This window comes from Heterodontus francisci, chromosome 1 (genome assembly GCF_036365525.1).
Source record: "Heterodontus francisci isolate sHetFra1 chromosome 1, sHetFra1.hap1, whole genome shotgun sequence".
Classification (NCBI taxonomy): Eukaryota; Metazoa; Chordata; class Chondrichthyes; order Heterodontiformes; family Heterodontidae; genus Heterodontus; species Heterodontus francisci.
The window spans coordinates 215,726,774-215,741,825 of NC_090371.1; the positions used below are offsets into that span (position 1 = coordinate 215,726,774).

Sequence of the window (15,052 nt, forward strand, 5' to 3'; positions counted from 1 at the left end):
TAATACCATTGAGTGCCAAGGGGATGCGGTGAGGCTCTCACTTGTTTGAAATGATCATTGCCTGACACTTGTATGGCGTAAATGTTACTTGTCACTTCTCAGCCCAAGCCTGGACCTTGTCGAGGTCTTGCTGCATGTGGGAATGGATTGCTTTGTTATTTGAGGAATTGCAAATGGAGCTGAACATTGCAATCATCAGTGACCCGCTTATGATGGAGGGAAGGTCATTGATGAAGCAGCTGAAGATAGGCCTAGGACACTGACCTGAGGGGATGTCCTGCAACGATGTCCTGGGACTGAGATGATTGGGTTAAAATATCCACAACCATCTTCCTTTGTTCCAATTATGACTGCAGCCAGCAGAGAGTTTTCCCCATTGACTTCAGTTTTACTAGGGCTCCTAGGTATAACGTAATCCAGCAGAGCAGCACAGCACTGATGGGACAGGAGTCCACGAAATCAAATGTGAGTACATCAGCAGCAGCCATTAATGACAGCATCGTAAAAATACAGCACAAGTTGCGTTACAAGTTGTGCAATTTGCTCTGTTGTTAAACAGTCTGTCTCTATATTGTTAAACCTGTAGTGTGAAAGTACTGATTGAGCTAAATTGAAACCAACTATTAGAGGCAGGAAATCTTAAGTGGTGGAGGAGAGGAAACTGAGGAAAGTTGGCTAAAGCTGGCCTGGGATAGAGTTGAAAAGGCGAGTTCATCCATTGCCTGAAAGGGCAGTGGAAGCAGTTTCAGTGGTAACTTTCAATAGGGATCTTGAAAAGCAAAAATTTGCAGGACTATGAGGAAAGCCAGTGGAGTGGAGCTAATTGGATAGCTGTTTCAAAAGTCTGGCGCAGGGAATTCTCTGCTGTATGATTCTATGGCGTAGAAATTTCAGCGCAGGTTAAGATCCATGTTTCTGAATAGTGAAGCCCAAAGCATTATCAATATTGATGCCTTGGAGTGCTTGGGGTCGGGAAAGAGAGAGCTTGGAGGCCAGGGTAAAGAGAGAGGTCAGATGCCCGGGTGGGGGACAGGGAGCACAGAGGCTGTGGGGAGAAGGAATCGGAGGCCTAGTTGGTGGGACTGGAGGCAGGGCTGGTGGGGTGGGGTGGGGAGGTGGGGTGTAAGTGGCAGTGGCCTGAGTTCTCCTGCTCCTCATGGCCCACAATTTGGTAAGCATATTTCAGAGGCCTTCCTGGTTGGTGGAGACTTAATAGGCAGCCCCGACGCCTGGTTTTGCTGAGTACAGTCAGTGCCAGCTGCATCTGGGAAAACTAATTTTGAAGTGTATGACTGAATAGGCGTTAGGCCCATATTTGCATAGGCAGAGAGCAATGCATGACTATATTTTGTCTTTTTCCAATATGGCAGGCAGTAATCTTCCAACTGGAATGTGCACTTTCTGCCTGTCATTTTGGATCCTTAGCAGGACTGTTGAGGCCCAAAGAACGGACATTGCATAGCCAAATTTTTAAGCACTTTGATTCTATGATCAGGGATCCGCCAAGTCAGGAGATATCTTTTTAACTAGAACATTTCAGATTAATCATACTGTTTAGGTGTTCATGATGCTAACCCATTCACTTACAGAAAATTCTAGTATTCGATATGCTATAACAGTTCTGCAACTTTCAGGTGAACTCTGATTATGATTTAGAGGTCCAACCACATAAATGATCCTACATGCATAAGACAAATTATTCTGGCACACACCAGCTTTGAGGCAATTTTAATGGGATGTCCTGGGAAACTTCCAGATAGGGTTTTCCAGCTTCATTATCTGGTTTTGCTGAATATAGGTTGAGACTCTTTACAGAATAATATCTTTTGGCTTTTTTCTGTGCTTTTTAGTAATTTGTAAATGGTTCTCATAACTTCATGAATACTTAGCAATATATGTTTGGTGAGCGAGAGGGGTATTAGCAGGAGCTGTCTTTACTAGATATCACCTCACTGTCCTGATAAATCATTCTAACTGATGAGCTGCTTTGTGTCTTGCGTTGTCTGGTAACTTATAAAACTGGCTGCCTTGATTCTCATACCCTTCAACAATAGAAGAATATTAATTTATCATCCTAGTGCACTCACTAGGGAACCTCAACCCAGCAGATTGAATTTGATACAGAGGGCTGAATTTTATTAGCGCTCAACACATTGTTGCGGCATGCTTTGAATTCAACGATCTTCAGGCGCGGATGCGCCGTCCCTGAGCCCCCACGATATTTCGCATGGGGGCTCACTTAAATGGAGGGGGAGGAGCGGCCACCCCAGATGACGTAGAGGGGGTGGCAGCTCCATCCCCGGCAATGGCGTCCGCTGCCACCGTGCTGGCGCTGGTGCCATTTTTAAAGGGCTTCAAGCCCTTCTGCTGAATTAACATTTTTAAAGAAACATTGCTGCAAAATTGATTGTAAAAGATTCAAAAAAAAGATGGAAGCCCCTCTACCAATCCCCCCATGACTACACACTTTAGTTTTGGGCCTTTCCCACCAGAAAAACCTTTATTCTCAAGCCGAACTTCCCCTCCCCCGAACTTAGTCACCTTTGCCCTTCAACCCCTTCCCAGCATCCCCTCATCCAATGGAAACATTTTTCTCCACTTACCCTCCCCCTGCCCTGTAAATTTCACTCCTCCTCCCTCCCTGCCAGTATCTCGCCTTGAATCCCCAAACAGGGATTGGAAGGCGCGGAACTTCCGGCCACAGACTGGAATATTGGCGTGGGACGGCCACCCAGTCCAGGTACGTTATTTAACATGTATTAACGTACATTTTATCAGGCAAATGAAAGCTCCGCCGCCGAGCATCCGGGGGTGGGGGGGCCGCACTGAGGCCTTGCCACCACCGGTAAAATGCAGCGAGGCCTTCTTGCAATTGGGGGTCATGGCGGGCCGCTCCTGCAAGAGTTTTACAGGTCCCCACACAACAAACCCCGACGTCGAGGGGTTGGTAAATTTCAGCCCAGATTGTTGTCACTGATGCACCGACATAGGTGTGAGATTCACCTGCACTGATGTCTCAGCAGAATAAATGTCTGTTATAGAACTGGTTCCTTTAGGACTATCCCCAAGTATTTACCCAATTGGCTAGTTTGGATTGAGAACATACTAATTCTTCACATTTTAATTTGTTCACCCAATGCTAGCTTCATTGTTGAACTACAATGCCAATGAAAACCTGAAGAAGAAAATTCAGGCTGAAAGCCCTTTCTTTGCAATACCTTTAAACTACTTTTCCCTTGAGGGAGCAAACATAGAAAAAGAAAATGGCACAGTAGTTCGAGCATGTTCCTTTAGCTTTGCTATGAAAGGATTTTCTGTCTCCATTTCTCATGAAATCCCACTCTCTTTTGGATCTTCCTTGGAAATTCCAAGAACTCAATTACCTGAAGGAAGGCCTCAGTTGCGACCCATTGATTGGAGAGGCCTTCTTGCAATGAACACAGATTTTAGTTAAACAAAATAATTGATTTAGATTTTTCTGTTAAACCTGAAATGGACTATAAAACTTACTGCTTTTATAGAACTGAAGCGCACTGACGAAAATCAGACATCGAGATAATTATTTGCTGCTTTGTGGAAGAATCATGATGCTGAGAACTGAGATGATCATGCAGGTTCACTACAGAAACCAAATGGAAGTGCCATGTAGCACTGGATCAAAATATAAAAGGACAGGTGTCACTCATATTTTCTCCCATTACATATGGGTATGTGACAAAGAAAGCCAAGTGTGCATTCAATTCTGGTTTGTCATTGCTCTGTCACTGGCTAGCAAATTTTGAAGAATATATAAATGATGAGATTGAATGAATGATGTAGTAATATTGTAGAATAGGAATAATGTAGCCAACTTAATTCTTGCTTACAAATTGAGATGGCATTATTACTTTTTTCATTATGCTATGCCACTTATATTCCTTGATCTATGATATTTTCTAATTTCCCTAAAAATACAAGAAAAACTACTTACCCACTCTGCAGAACTCTCCCTCCCAGCCCGGATTACAGCAGCATTTTCCTGTTGGAGTGCAATGTCCATTCCTACACTGACGGGAGCACTCTGATGTTACTGGATGTAGAGGCTGCACTGATCTCTTACATTCTTCTGGAAACAAAGCTCTATTATAAAATAAAGAAATGCTGAATGTTTATGTTATTTGGATGAGAAGTGCGTTACGCCAAACCTCTGCTAGTTTGTCAGATTTTATCAACACAGCCAATTTGATCACTTGGGTCAATCAATAGTTTGCTCACTATCTTTTAAATGTAACATTTTATTTTAATGATGAAAACTGCTAATTGGAATCGAAAATTTGTGAGTCTAGAAATGACATTGTTCAACATTCACAAATGGACATTCTGCATTTTTATGACATTATTTTGTCTGCTATTTCAACCCAGGTTTAAATAGTTTATTTCAAATGCATTAATGGCTTCTTTGGTGTAATTTCATATAGCATAATTTCTAGATGTTAACACACTTACCTAGATATCTATCACTACTTACATTTAAATACACACAGCATTTAATGAACTAACTCTGGTGCTTATAGTGCAGGATCTGAAAAAAGTAATTACATGATAATATGATGATGAAAAGGAACTACAAAAAAAAAATGTATGATAGTGGTCAACAATGGCCTGGATTTCCTCAGAGATGTGCAACTCCGCCAGAGGTGCAGCAGAAATCCTGTTTACTTGCACAAATGGGATTTCCATTGTACTTTTGGTGAAGTTATTGCAGCAGAATGGGAATATTTCTGAGGAAATTCTGGGCCAGCCACACATTTAGTCAAGTAGCCTGTGGAAGACATATGCCAGGAATTTCCTCAGGACATCTTCTGCTCTGCTGGCATATAAACATGTTTCGACTGAAATTAGAGGGATAAATTCAACCTTGGCTCCCTCAGTAGATGTTATTGGTGATCCTCAGTACAGGAATCACATCCAACCGAGCATCCCTTTCCACAAGACAGCGCTACATCTAAACCAGAGAATATGGTTGAGCATCGGTTTACAAAATGTAAATACTTCACAAGGAAGATATAGCTACAGGATGTTCTGAACAACTTGGGTATATTTAAAAATTCTTTTTGTCATTAACTGGCCTTTAACTGTGCATTCACTGAGGGCTGCTCTCCCTTTCAATCATTACAGCCAAATGGGGTTTCAACACGTGACACTGCACACAGACTAGGCAGCCCTTAGCTGGTGCTCTCAAAATTAATCATAGATGTGTAAGTTTAACCTTTATACCAGTACTTTCAGGAATTAACTCTAGGAACATGGAAAATTTACAGCATAGAAGGAGGTAATTTCGCCCATTGTGTCCACACCGGTGGAAAAAGAGCCATCCAGCCTATTCCCACCTTCCAGCTCTTGGTCCATGGCCCTCTAGGTTATGACACCACAACTGCATATATGTGAGTTTTTTTTAATGCAATGAAGGTTTCTGCCTCTTCCACTCTTACAGGCGCTGACTTCCAGACCCTCACCATCCTCTGGGTGAATAAAATTGGTCCGCAACTCTCCTCTAATTCTTCCAAGAATCACTTTAAATCTATGCCGCCTGGTTACTGACACCTCTGCTCACGGAAATAGGTCGTTCCTATCCACTCTATCTGGGCCGCTCATATTTATACAGATTAATTAAATCTCCCCTCAGCCTCGTCTGTTCATAAGAAAACAACCCCAGGTTATCTAATCTTTCCTTATAACTAAAATTCTCCAGTCCTGGAAACATCCTTGTAAATTTTGTCTGTATCCTCTCTCGAGTGATTGCATCCTTCCTATAATGCGGTGACCAGAACTGTATGCACTACTCAAGCAGTGGTGTAACTAGTGTTTTGTACAATTCTAGCAAAACCTCCCTGATCGTATACTCTAGACCTCGGCCAGTAAAGGAAAGTATCCTGTATGCCTTCTTGACCACCTTATTTACCAGTCCAGTTACCTTCAGGAATCTGCGGACACGCACTACAAAGCCCCTCTGTTCCTCTACACTTCTCAGAATCCTACTTTTATTGTGTATTCCCTTGCTTTGTTTTCCCTCCCAAATGCATTAACTCATACTTAGAGAGTCATAGAGAGATATAGCACCGAAACAGGCCCTTCGGCCCACTGAGTCCCTGCCGACCATCAACCACCCATTTACACTAATCCTACATTAATCCCATTTTCCCTCTCACATCCCCACCTTCCCTCACCTCTTCTGCCACCTACCTGCACTCGGGGCAATTTTACAATGTGCAATTTACCTATCAACCTGCAAGTCTTTGGCATGTGGGTGGAAACCGGAGCACCTGGAGGAAACCCACGTGGTCACAGAGAGAACTTGCAAACTCCACACAGGCAGTACCTAGAACCGAACCCGGGTCACTGGAGCTGTGATGCTGCGGTGCTAACCACTGCGCAACTGTGCTGCCCATCTCCAGATGGAATTCCATTTGCCATTTTCTGCCCACCTGACCAGTCCATTGATATCTTCCTGCAGTCTACAGATTTTTTCCTCATTATCAACCACATGGCAATTTTCATATTATCTGCATACTTCTTAATCATGCACCCGACATTGAAGTCTAAATAATTGATATATACCACCAATGGCAAGGGACCCAGTACTGAGCCCTGCAGAACCCCACTGGAAATAGCCTTCCAGTCACAAAAATACTTAGCAACTATAGCCCTTTGCTTCCTGCTACTGAGGCAATTTTGATTCCAACTTGCCATTTTCCTTTGAATCGAATAAGCTTTTAAATTTCTGGCTAGTTTGCCATGTGGGATCTTGCTAAAATCCACATAGGCTACATTGAATGACTGAGATTTTATGCTTGCGACAGGGGTCTCGACATCTGGAAAAAGTGATGCCATCGCCTCTTCTCTGGAAGGCCCGCCAAGTCTAGTGCCAATCAGGCACTTAAGTGGACAGCAGCGGGCCTTTCACAGGATCAAGGACACCGTTGTTGTAAGTCCTGCCTGGGAGAACTGCTGGCCAATCAGATACCAGCAGCTCTTCCACTGAGCAGCACCACTGCGGAGGTGGTGACTGGTGCTGGAGGAGCACCTACTGGAGGCCCAGCAAAAGCGCTGGACTCAGGCCACAGGTAGGTCAGGGCTGGAGAGATCTTGTGGGGGAGGGGGCTGTAGGGGAGTCGCTAGCAAGGGCAGGGAGGTGGCTCTCAGTGGGCCTCCTCTTCCCGATGCCGGGTCCCTTGTTCAGGCATTAAGTGCCTTTTAACAAGGGATGCACGCGCCCCCCCCCCCAACCAGCCCCCCTCCACCCAACCCCCACCGGAGCCGGGAAGCAGCCCGCATGGTTTTTCGTGCCATGCTTCCTGTGCAATGACAGGGCCGCCGGCTGCATGAATAATTGCGGCGGCAGTGGGGTGAGGCTCTTAATTGGGTATTAATTGCCCAGTTAAGGGCCTCAATTGGCGGGGGTGGGGCGCAGGAAGGCTGTTCACAGGCCTTCCCGCCCCGGACTAAATTTTGGCAGAGGTGGGTTGGTGGCGGGATCCCCCCCACCCGGCCACCATCCCACCCAATATTATGCTCTCCCCACCTCCAAACCCGCTGTGGGAACAGCATAAAATTCTCTCCATCCTTGTTACCTCCCCAAAAAAATTCAATCAAGTTAGTCAGACAGGACCTTTCCTTAACAAAACCATGCTAACTGTTCTTGATTAATCAGTGCCTTTCTAAATGACAGATTATACTGTCAGAATATTTTCTAATAATTTGTCCACTACTGAGGTTAGGCTGACTCGCCTGTAATTACTTGGGCTATCCCTTCCTCCCTTTTTAAACAATAGTACAACGTTAGCAGTCCTCCAGCACCAAGCCTGCTGCCAGAGAGGAATTGAAAATGATGGTCAGAGATTCCGCTATTTCTTCCCTTGCTTCCGAGCAGCCTGGGTTACATTTCATTTGAGCCTAGTGATTTATCCATTTTCAAGGACGCTGAACTTCTTAATATTTCCTCCATCATTATGTTTATCCCATCCACTATTTCACACTGCTCCTTCTTAATTACAGTAGCTTAGTCCCTCTCTTTTGTGAAAATAGATGCAAAGTATTCATTAAGAATCATGCCCAGGTCTTCCGCCTCCACACACAAGTTACCTTTCGGTTTTTAATTGGCCCTACTCTTTCCTTAGTTATCCTTTTGCTCTTTATGTATTTACAAAACATCTTTAGGTTTTCTTGGACTTTACATGCCAATATTTTTTCATGCCCTCTTCTTGCTTTTCTTATCTGAGGAATTGCAAATGGAGCTGCAATCATCAGCGAACATCCTCACATCTGATCTTATGAAGGATGGTAGGTCACTGATGAAGATGGTTGGGCCTAGGATACTACCTTGAGCCACTCCTGCAGCAATCTCCTGGGGCTGAGATGATTGGTCTCCAACAATCATAACCATTTTCTTTTGTGCTAGGTATGACTCCAACCAGTGGAGTGTTTTCTTCTGATTCCCACTGTCTTTAATTTTACTAGGGCTCTTGCTGCCAGACCCAGACTGCTTTACTATCAAGTGTAGTCATTCTCACCTCACCTTTAGAATACAGCTCTTTCATTCACTCTTGACCTAAGGCTGTAAAAGAGATCTGAAGCAGAGTGATCTTAGTGGAACCCAAACTGAGCATCGGTGAGCCAGTTATTAGTATGAAAGTGCTGTTTGATAGCACTGTTGTGACACCTTCCATCATTTTGCTGATGATTGAGAGTAGGCTGATGGGGCGGTAATTGGCTGGATTGGATTTGTCCTGAATTTTGTGGATGATACATACCTGGGCAATTTTCCACTTTGTCAGGTAGATGCCATTGTACCAGCTGTACTGGAAGAGCTTGGCTAGAAGCTGCAGCACAAATCTTCAACACTACAGCTAGGATGTTGTCATAACCTTTGCTGTATCCAGTACACTCAGTCATTTTTTGATATCACATAGAGTGAATCAAATTGGCTGAAGACTGGCATCTCTGATGGTAGGGACCTCAGAAGCAGGCTGAGATGGATCATTCACTCAGCACTTCTGGCTGAAGAAGACTGCAAACACTTCAGTCTCGTCTTTTGCGCTGACATGCTGGACTCTGCCATCATTGTGGATGGGATGTTTGTGGATCCTCTGTCTCCCATTAGTTGTATAATAGTCCACATCATTCACGACTGGATACGGCAAGAATGCAGGCCTTTAATCTGATCTGTTAGTAGTGGGATCACTTTGTTCTGTCTATTGCATGCTGCTTCCGCTGTTTACCATGTACGTTGTAGCTTAACCGGGTTGGCGCCTCATTTTTAGTTAAGTCTGGTGCTGCTCCTAGCATGGTCTCCTGCACTCCTCATTCAACCAGCATTGGTGCACTGACTTGATGGTAATAATAGAGGAAGGGATATACTGAGCCATACTTACAGATTGTGGTGGAATACGATTCTGCTGCTGCTGATGGCTCACAGCGCCTCATGGATGCCCAGTTTTGAGCCTCTAGATGTGTTCTGAATCCAGCCCATTTAGCACAGTGGTAGCACACGGTCCTCGGTGTGAAGATGGAACTTCGGCTCCACAAGGACTGTGCGGTGGTTATTCCTACCAAAACAGTTATGGATAGATGCATCTGTGACAGCTAGATTGGTGAGGTCAAGGTAAAGTATGTTCTTCCCTTGTGTTGGTTCTCTCAGCACCTGCTGAAGGCCCAGTTTGATAGCCATGTCCTTCAGGGTTCGATCAGTACTGGTACCACCGAGCCACTCTTGGTGATGGTCATTGAAGTCGCCCACCCAGAGTACATTCTGTGCCCTTGCTACCTTCAGTGCTACTTCAAATGGTGTTCAATATGGAGGAGTACTGATTCAGCAGCTGAGGGAGGGCAGTAGGTGGTAATCAGCAGGAGGTTTCCTTGCCTGTGTTTGACCTGATGCCATGAGACCTCATGGGGTCTGGAGTCAATGTTGAGAGCTCTCAGGGCCACTTCTTCCCAACTGTATATCACTGTGCCGCCACCTCTCGTTGGTCTGTCTATGGTGGGACAGGACATACCCTGGGATTGTGATGTAGGAAACTGGGATATTAGCTGAAATGTATCATTCTGTGAGAATGACTATGTCAGGCTGTTGCTTGACTAGTCTATGGGATGGCTTTTCCAATTTTGGCATAAGGCCCCAGATGTTAGTGAGGAGGACTTGCAGGGACAACGTTGACATGTCTGGTGCCTAGGTCAATGCCGGGTGTTCTGTCTGGTTTTATTCTTATTAGACCTTTATGTAGTGGTTTGATGCAATTGCGTGGCTTGCTAGGCCATTTCAGAAGGCAGTTAGGAGTCACATACATATAGGCCAGAATAGGCAAGGACAACATATTTCCTCCCCTAAAGTACATCTGGAAATCAGATTTTATTTTTACGACAATTCGGTAATTTCATGGTCACCCTTATTGTGTTACGATCAGGTGAGGAGGGGTCACAAGGTTCCCCTCTTGTCCTTCTCCTTGTTTGACCGCAACAGGGTTTATTCCTTTTTAAAACAGTGGATGTGCTTACCAATTCAGTGAGTGTTTAACCTTTTTCCTTTGTTGTGATCGTAAAGGAACCTATCGGACAGGTTTTGTTGAGTTTAAACAAGAGGTGAATTTATTTACTAAAAAGCTAAACCTGATCTAAATAAATTAAGAAAACTATGCTACACTTTCACTCACACATGCACACGAGAATCACACACACACAAACAGAGTACAAAGTGAAAAGAAATAATTTGGTTTGGATTAGAGTCAGGAACAAGTAAAAATTAAAATACAGTCTGTGGGATCGGGCAATTCCATTGTCTTCCGACTGAAGTTGAAGTCTTTGGCTGTAGAAATGCACTTTGTGGCTGTCCCACCTGGTTTAGATTTTCTCTTGGGGACAGAGTTGTAGGTGGCTTTCCTCCCGGGGTCTCTGTCTATAGCAATGGTGGACTTGGGGATTCCACAGTCGCAGACAGGTATCAAACTTGTGATGTTTTCTGGAGAGACACAGAGACAGAGAGAGGGACAAAGTCCCACTGAGGTCTGGTCTGGTTAGCACGCAATGCCTTTCTGCTTCAAAGTCTCAGGTGATTGTCCTTTTGCAAAAGACTGTTAGTTTTTATACAGATGAGGGGGGGGGGGCGCGGTCATATGATTGTCCAATGTCCTCATTTGTAGTTTTGTTAAATTCAAATCTCGGTATTTTCCATCTCTCTTGAGTCTCATTGTGTAAATGTTTGCCCTCTGGAGGTATGACTCCATTGTTAATGTTTCAAGATGGCTTTGAATGTTTTGCCATTAGAAGCAACACTGTTAGCTGTTCCCAAATTCATGAGGCATTGTCCTGGAAGTAACCCCGTTAGACAGGTGTCTCTGATTTGATGTCCTGGAATGTGAGGTATTTCAATGAAATTATGGTGGCCACCTTGGTTGCCAGCTTTTTAAAAAAAGTTAACTGTAGGATCCCAGTTCTCTTTAAAACGTTTAACGTAGGTTTCCAACCAATGAATTAAAAATCATCATTTGGTATAGCATGTTTTCTTGACAACTGGATCTAGCTTTTTATTCCAAATTTTTTTTACTAAATTGATTTTAAATTTCCCAGATGCCATGGTGGGGACTGATCGGATATACCGGATCATTAGACCAGGCCTCTGAATTACTAACCCAGTAACACAACCACTATGCTTGAGTTCCACGACCATCCAAAGAACCAGTAAATGACCTTCACCCCTCACCCAAGAGCAAGAAGGTTCGCAGCTGTAACACGCCACTACATCCTTCACTGAGCCTTGATCTGGTACCCAGCACCAACAATATGTTTCATATTAATTAAAACAAAAATAATAACGAACGTATATGTTTAATTGTATAAACTAATTTTTATACAGAAAAAATTCTTGTGTTTTGTTACAGAGGTCTGTGGAACTTTTATAACACAGGAGGTGGGGGGAAGATTCAGGAGCAAAAAGGTTGATAATCCCTGCTTTAAAGGGCACCATCTTCATGGAAAAAGTGTTTGGAAAATCCTGAACGATTCCTCAGGGAATTTTCCTGAGGGAAAAGAGCACTTATAGCTCCGAAAAAAACGATGCTAAGGCGCCGACTTTTGCAGCTTACATCTGTTTACCTTGTTCCCCAAGCCTCCCCACCCCGTAACCCTCTACTCTCTTGTCCCTCATGTGTGCATCAAGTCTCCCCTTAAATGCATCAATGTTATCTGCTTCAGCCACTCCACGTGGCAGTGAGTTTCATATTCTCACCACTCTGTAAAAAATTCCTAAGTTATTTATTTGATATGCAAGTATATTTATGCCCTCTTGTTCTGGACTCATCTACAAAATAGCTTCTCCACATTCATCCTATCGAACCACTTCATAAGACTTCTATCAGGCCTCCTCCTAGTTTTTTCTTTGCCAGAAAGAAGAGCCTCAGCCTGCCTCTCAATTCTGGTACTATCCTTGTAAATCTTTTCTGCATGTTCTCCGGTGCTTCATTATCTTTTTTGTAGACCAAGACCAAGTGTGGCCTAACAAAGGTTCTATATTAGTTTAACATTATTGCACTGCTTTTGTATTCTATTCTTCTAGAAATGAACCACAGCATTTTGTTCACAGATTTTATGGTCTTACCTTGTGTTGCTATCTTTATCAATTTAAGTATCTGCATTCGCAGATCCCTTTGCTTCTCTACCCCATATAGTTTATTGCTACCAAGAAATAAGTGGCCTCCTTCTTCCAATCAAAATGCACCACCTCACACTTTGCTATATTGTATTTCTTCTGTCTTTTATCGGCCCACTTGGCAAGCCCCTTTATGTCGTCTTGTATTTTGGGACAGTCCTCCACATTATTTAACTATAATCCCCAATTTGGTATTCTCTGCAAATTTTAACACCATAGGTCTATTTTAGGTCTATTTTAGCTGGAAAAAGTCTTTAAAGTTGTTTTTCAAGTTATGAAGGCCCATTTTCATTATGAAACTGTTTTTATACAGTACCTTTAACATACAAGAATGTTCCTAGGCACTTTGTGGAAGCATGAAGAAAACAGATATCAATTTAAAGAGGGACAGAATAGCAGGGGTGACCAAATGCTTGGTAAAACCAATGCATTCTGGGAATTCCAGTGAGTGGGACTTAACTGACAGAAGGCTCAACTGTCACAAGAGCAGCTAAGGGAGGAGGTGGTAATGCACAAAAGGCCAGATGCAGAGGAACAGAAGAGTTTAATGGGGGCTTGCGCGTTTGAAGAGGTTGCAGGGATAGTGATGGAAAAGGCCACAAAGATAGGGCAAGAATTTTAAATTGGAGGACCAGGAGCCAATGTAGATGACTAAGGACAAGGGTGATGAACAAGTGGGTCTAGGTGAGGAATAAGATAAGAGGAACAAAGTTTTGCATAAACTGAAGTTTATAGAGGATAGAAAATGCAAGTTTGGAGTAAAAAAAAGCACGGATGTGACAAAATCATGGACTGTAGCAGTAAGTGGGCTGTGGAAGCAGCACAGGAGGCTAATGATATTAAGATGGAACTAGGCGGTCTTTGAGATGGCATTTCTCATCTTTTTCAGACCTTTCTGATGAAAGGTCACATGGACCTGAAACGTTAACTCTGTTTCTCTCTCCACAGATGCTGCCTAAACTGCTGAGTACTTCCAGGATTTTCTGTTTTTGCTTACAAGATCATAGAAAATAGGAGCAGGAGTAGGCCATTCTGCCCCTCGAGCCTGCTCAGCCATTCAATAAGATCGTGGTTGATCTGATTGTGGCCTTAACTCTACTTTCCTGCCTGCTCCCCATAACTCTTGATTTCCTTGTAGATCAAAAATCTGTATAACTCAGCCTTAAATATTCAATGACCCAGTCTCCACTGCTGTCTGGGATAAAGAATTCCATAGATTAATGACCCTGAAAGAAGAAATTCCTCCTATTTTCCGTCTTAAAAGAGAGACCCGTTATTTTGAAATTGTGCCCCCTAGTTCTAGATTCCCCCACGAGGGGAATCATCTCAGCAGCTACCCTGTCACAGAATCACAGAATTGTTACAGCACAGAAGGCAGCCATTCGTGTCCGCACTGCCTCTCTGAAAGAGCAATTCCCTCAGTCCCATTCCCCTCCCTTCTCCCCATAACCCTTCACATTCTTCATTTTCATATAACTGTCTAATTCCCTTTTGAATGCTTCAATTGAACCTGCCTCCACCACTTACTCAGGCAACGCATTCCAGACCTTAATCACTCGCTGCGTGAAAAAGTTTTTCCTCATGTCACTTTTGCTTCTCTTACAAAATACTTTAAATCTGTGCCCTCTCATTCTCGATCTTTTCACGAGTGGGAACAGTTCATCTCTATCTGCTCTGTCCAGACCCCTCATGATTTTGAGCACCTCTATCAAATCACCTCTCGGCCTTATCTTCTCCAAGGAAAACAGTCCTAATTTCTCCAATCTATCTTCATAACTGAAATTCCTCATCCCTGGAAACATTTTCATGAATCTTTTCTGTACTCTCTCCAATGCCCACACACCTTTCCTCAAGTGCGGCACCCAGAATTGGACGCAATACTCCAGCTGAGGCCGAACTAGTGTCTTATACAAGTTCAACATAACTTCCTTGCTCTTGTATGCTATGCCTCTATTAATAAAGCCCAGATATTGTATGCTTTATTAACTGCTCTCTCAACCTGTCCTGCCACCTTCAATGACTTATGCACATATACACCTTTGTCCCTCTGCTTCTGTACCCCCTTTAGAATTGTACCCTTTATTCTATATTGTCTCTCCATGTTCTTCCTACCAAAATGAATCACCTCACATTTCTCTGCATTGAACTTCATCTGCCCATTCTACCAACTTGTCTATGTCCTTTTGAAGTTCTACACTATCCTTCTCACAGTTCACAATGTTTCCAAGTTTCAGATCATCTGCAAACTTTGAAATTGTTGCCTGTACACCAAGGTCTAGGTCATTAATATGTATCAGGAAAAGCAAGGGTCCCAACACTGATCCCTGGGGAACTCCGCTACAAACGTTCCTCCAGCTTGAAAAACATCCATTA

The 15,052-nt window shown here is 43.5% G+C and overlaps 1 protein-coding gene across 7 annotated transcripts in view; it reads right to left on the reverse strand.

The window, feature by feature from the left end:
• hhip (hedgehog interacting protein) overlaps window positions 1-15,052 on the reverse strand; it is a 187,852-nt gene that overhangs the window by 24,134 nt on the left and 148,666 nt on the right. For all 7 annotated transcript variants that reach the window (XM_068041527.1, XM_068041517.1, XM_068041545.1 and 4 more), the window contains one exon: window positions 3,971-4,119. In XM_068041527.1, the coding sequence (XP_067897628.1) occupies window positions 3,971-4,119 (149 nt within the window). The remainder of the gene's footprint in view (window positions 1-3,970; window positions 4,120-15,052) is intronic.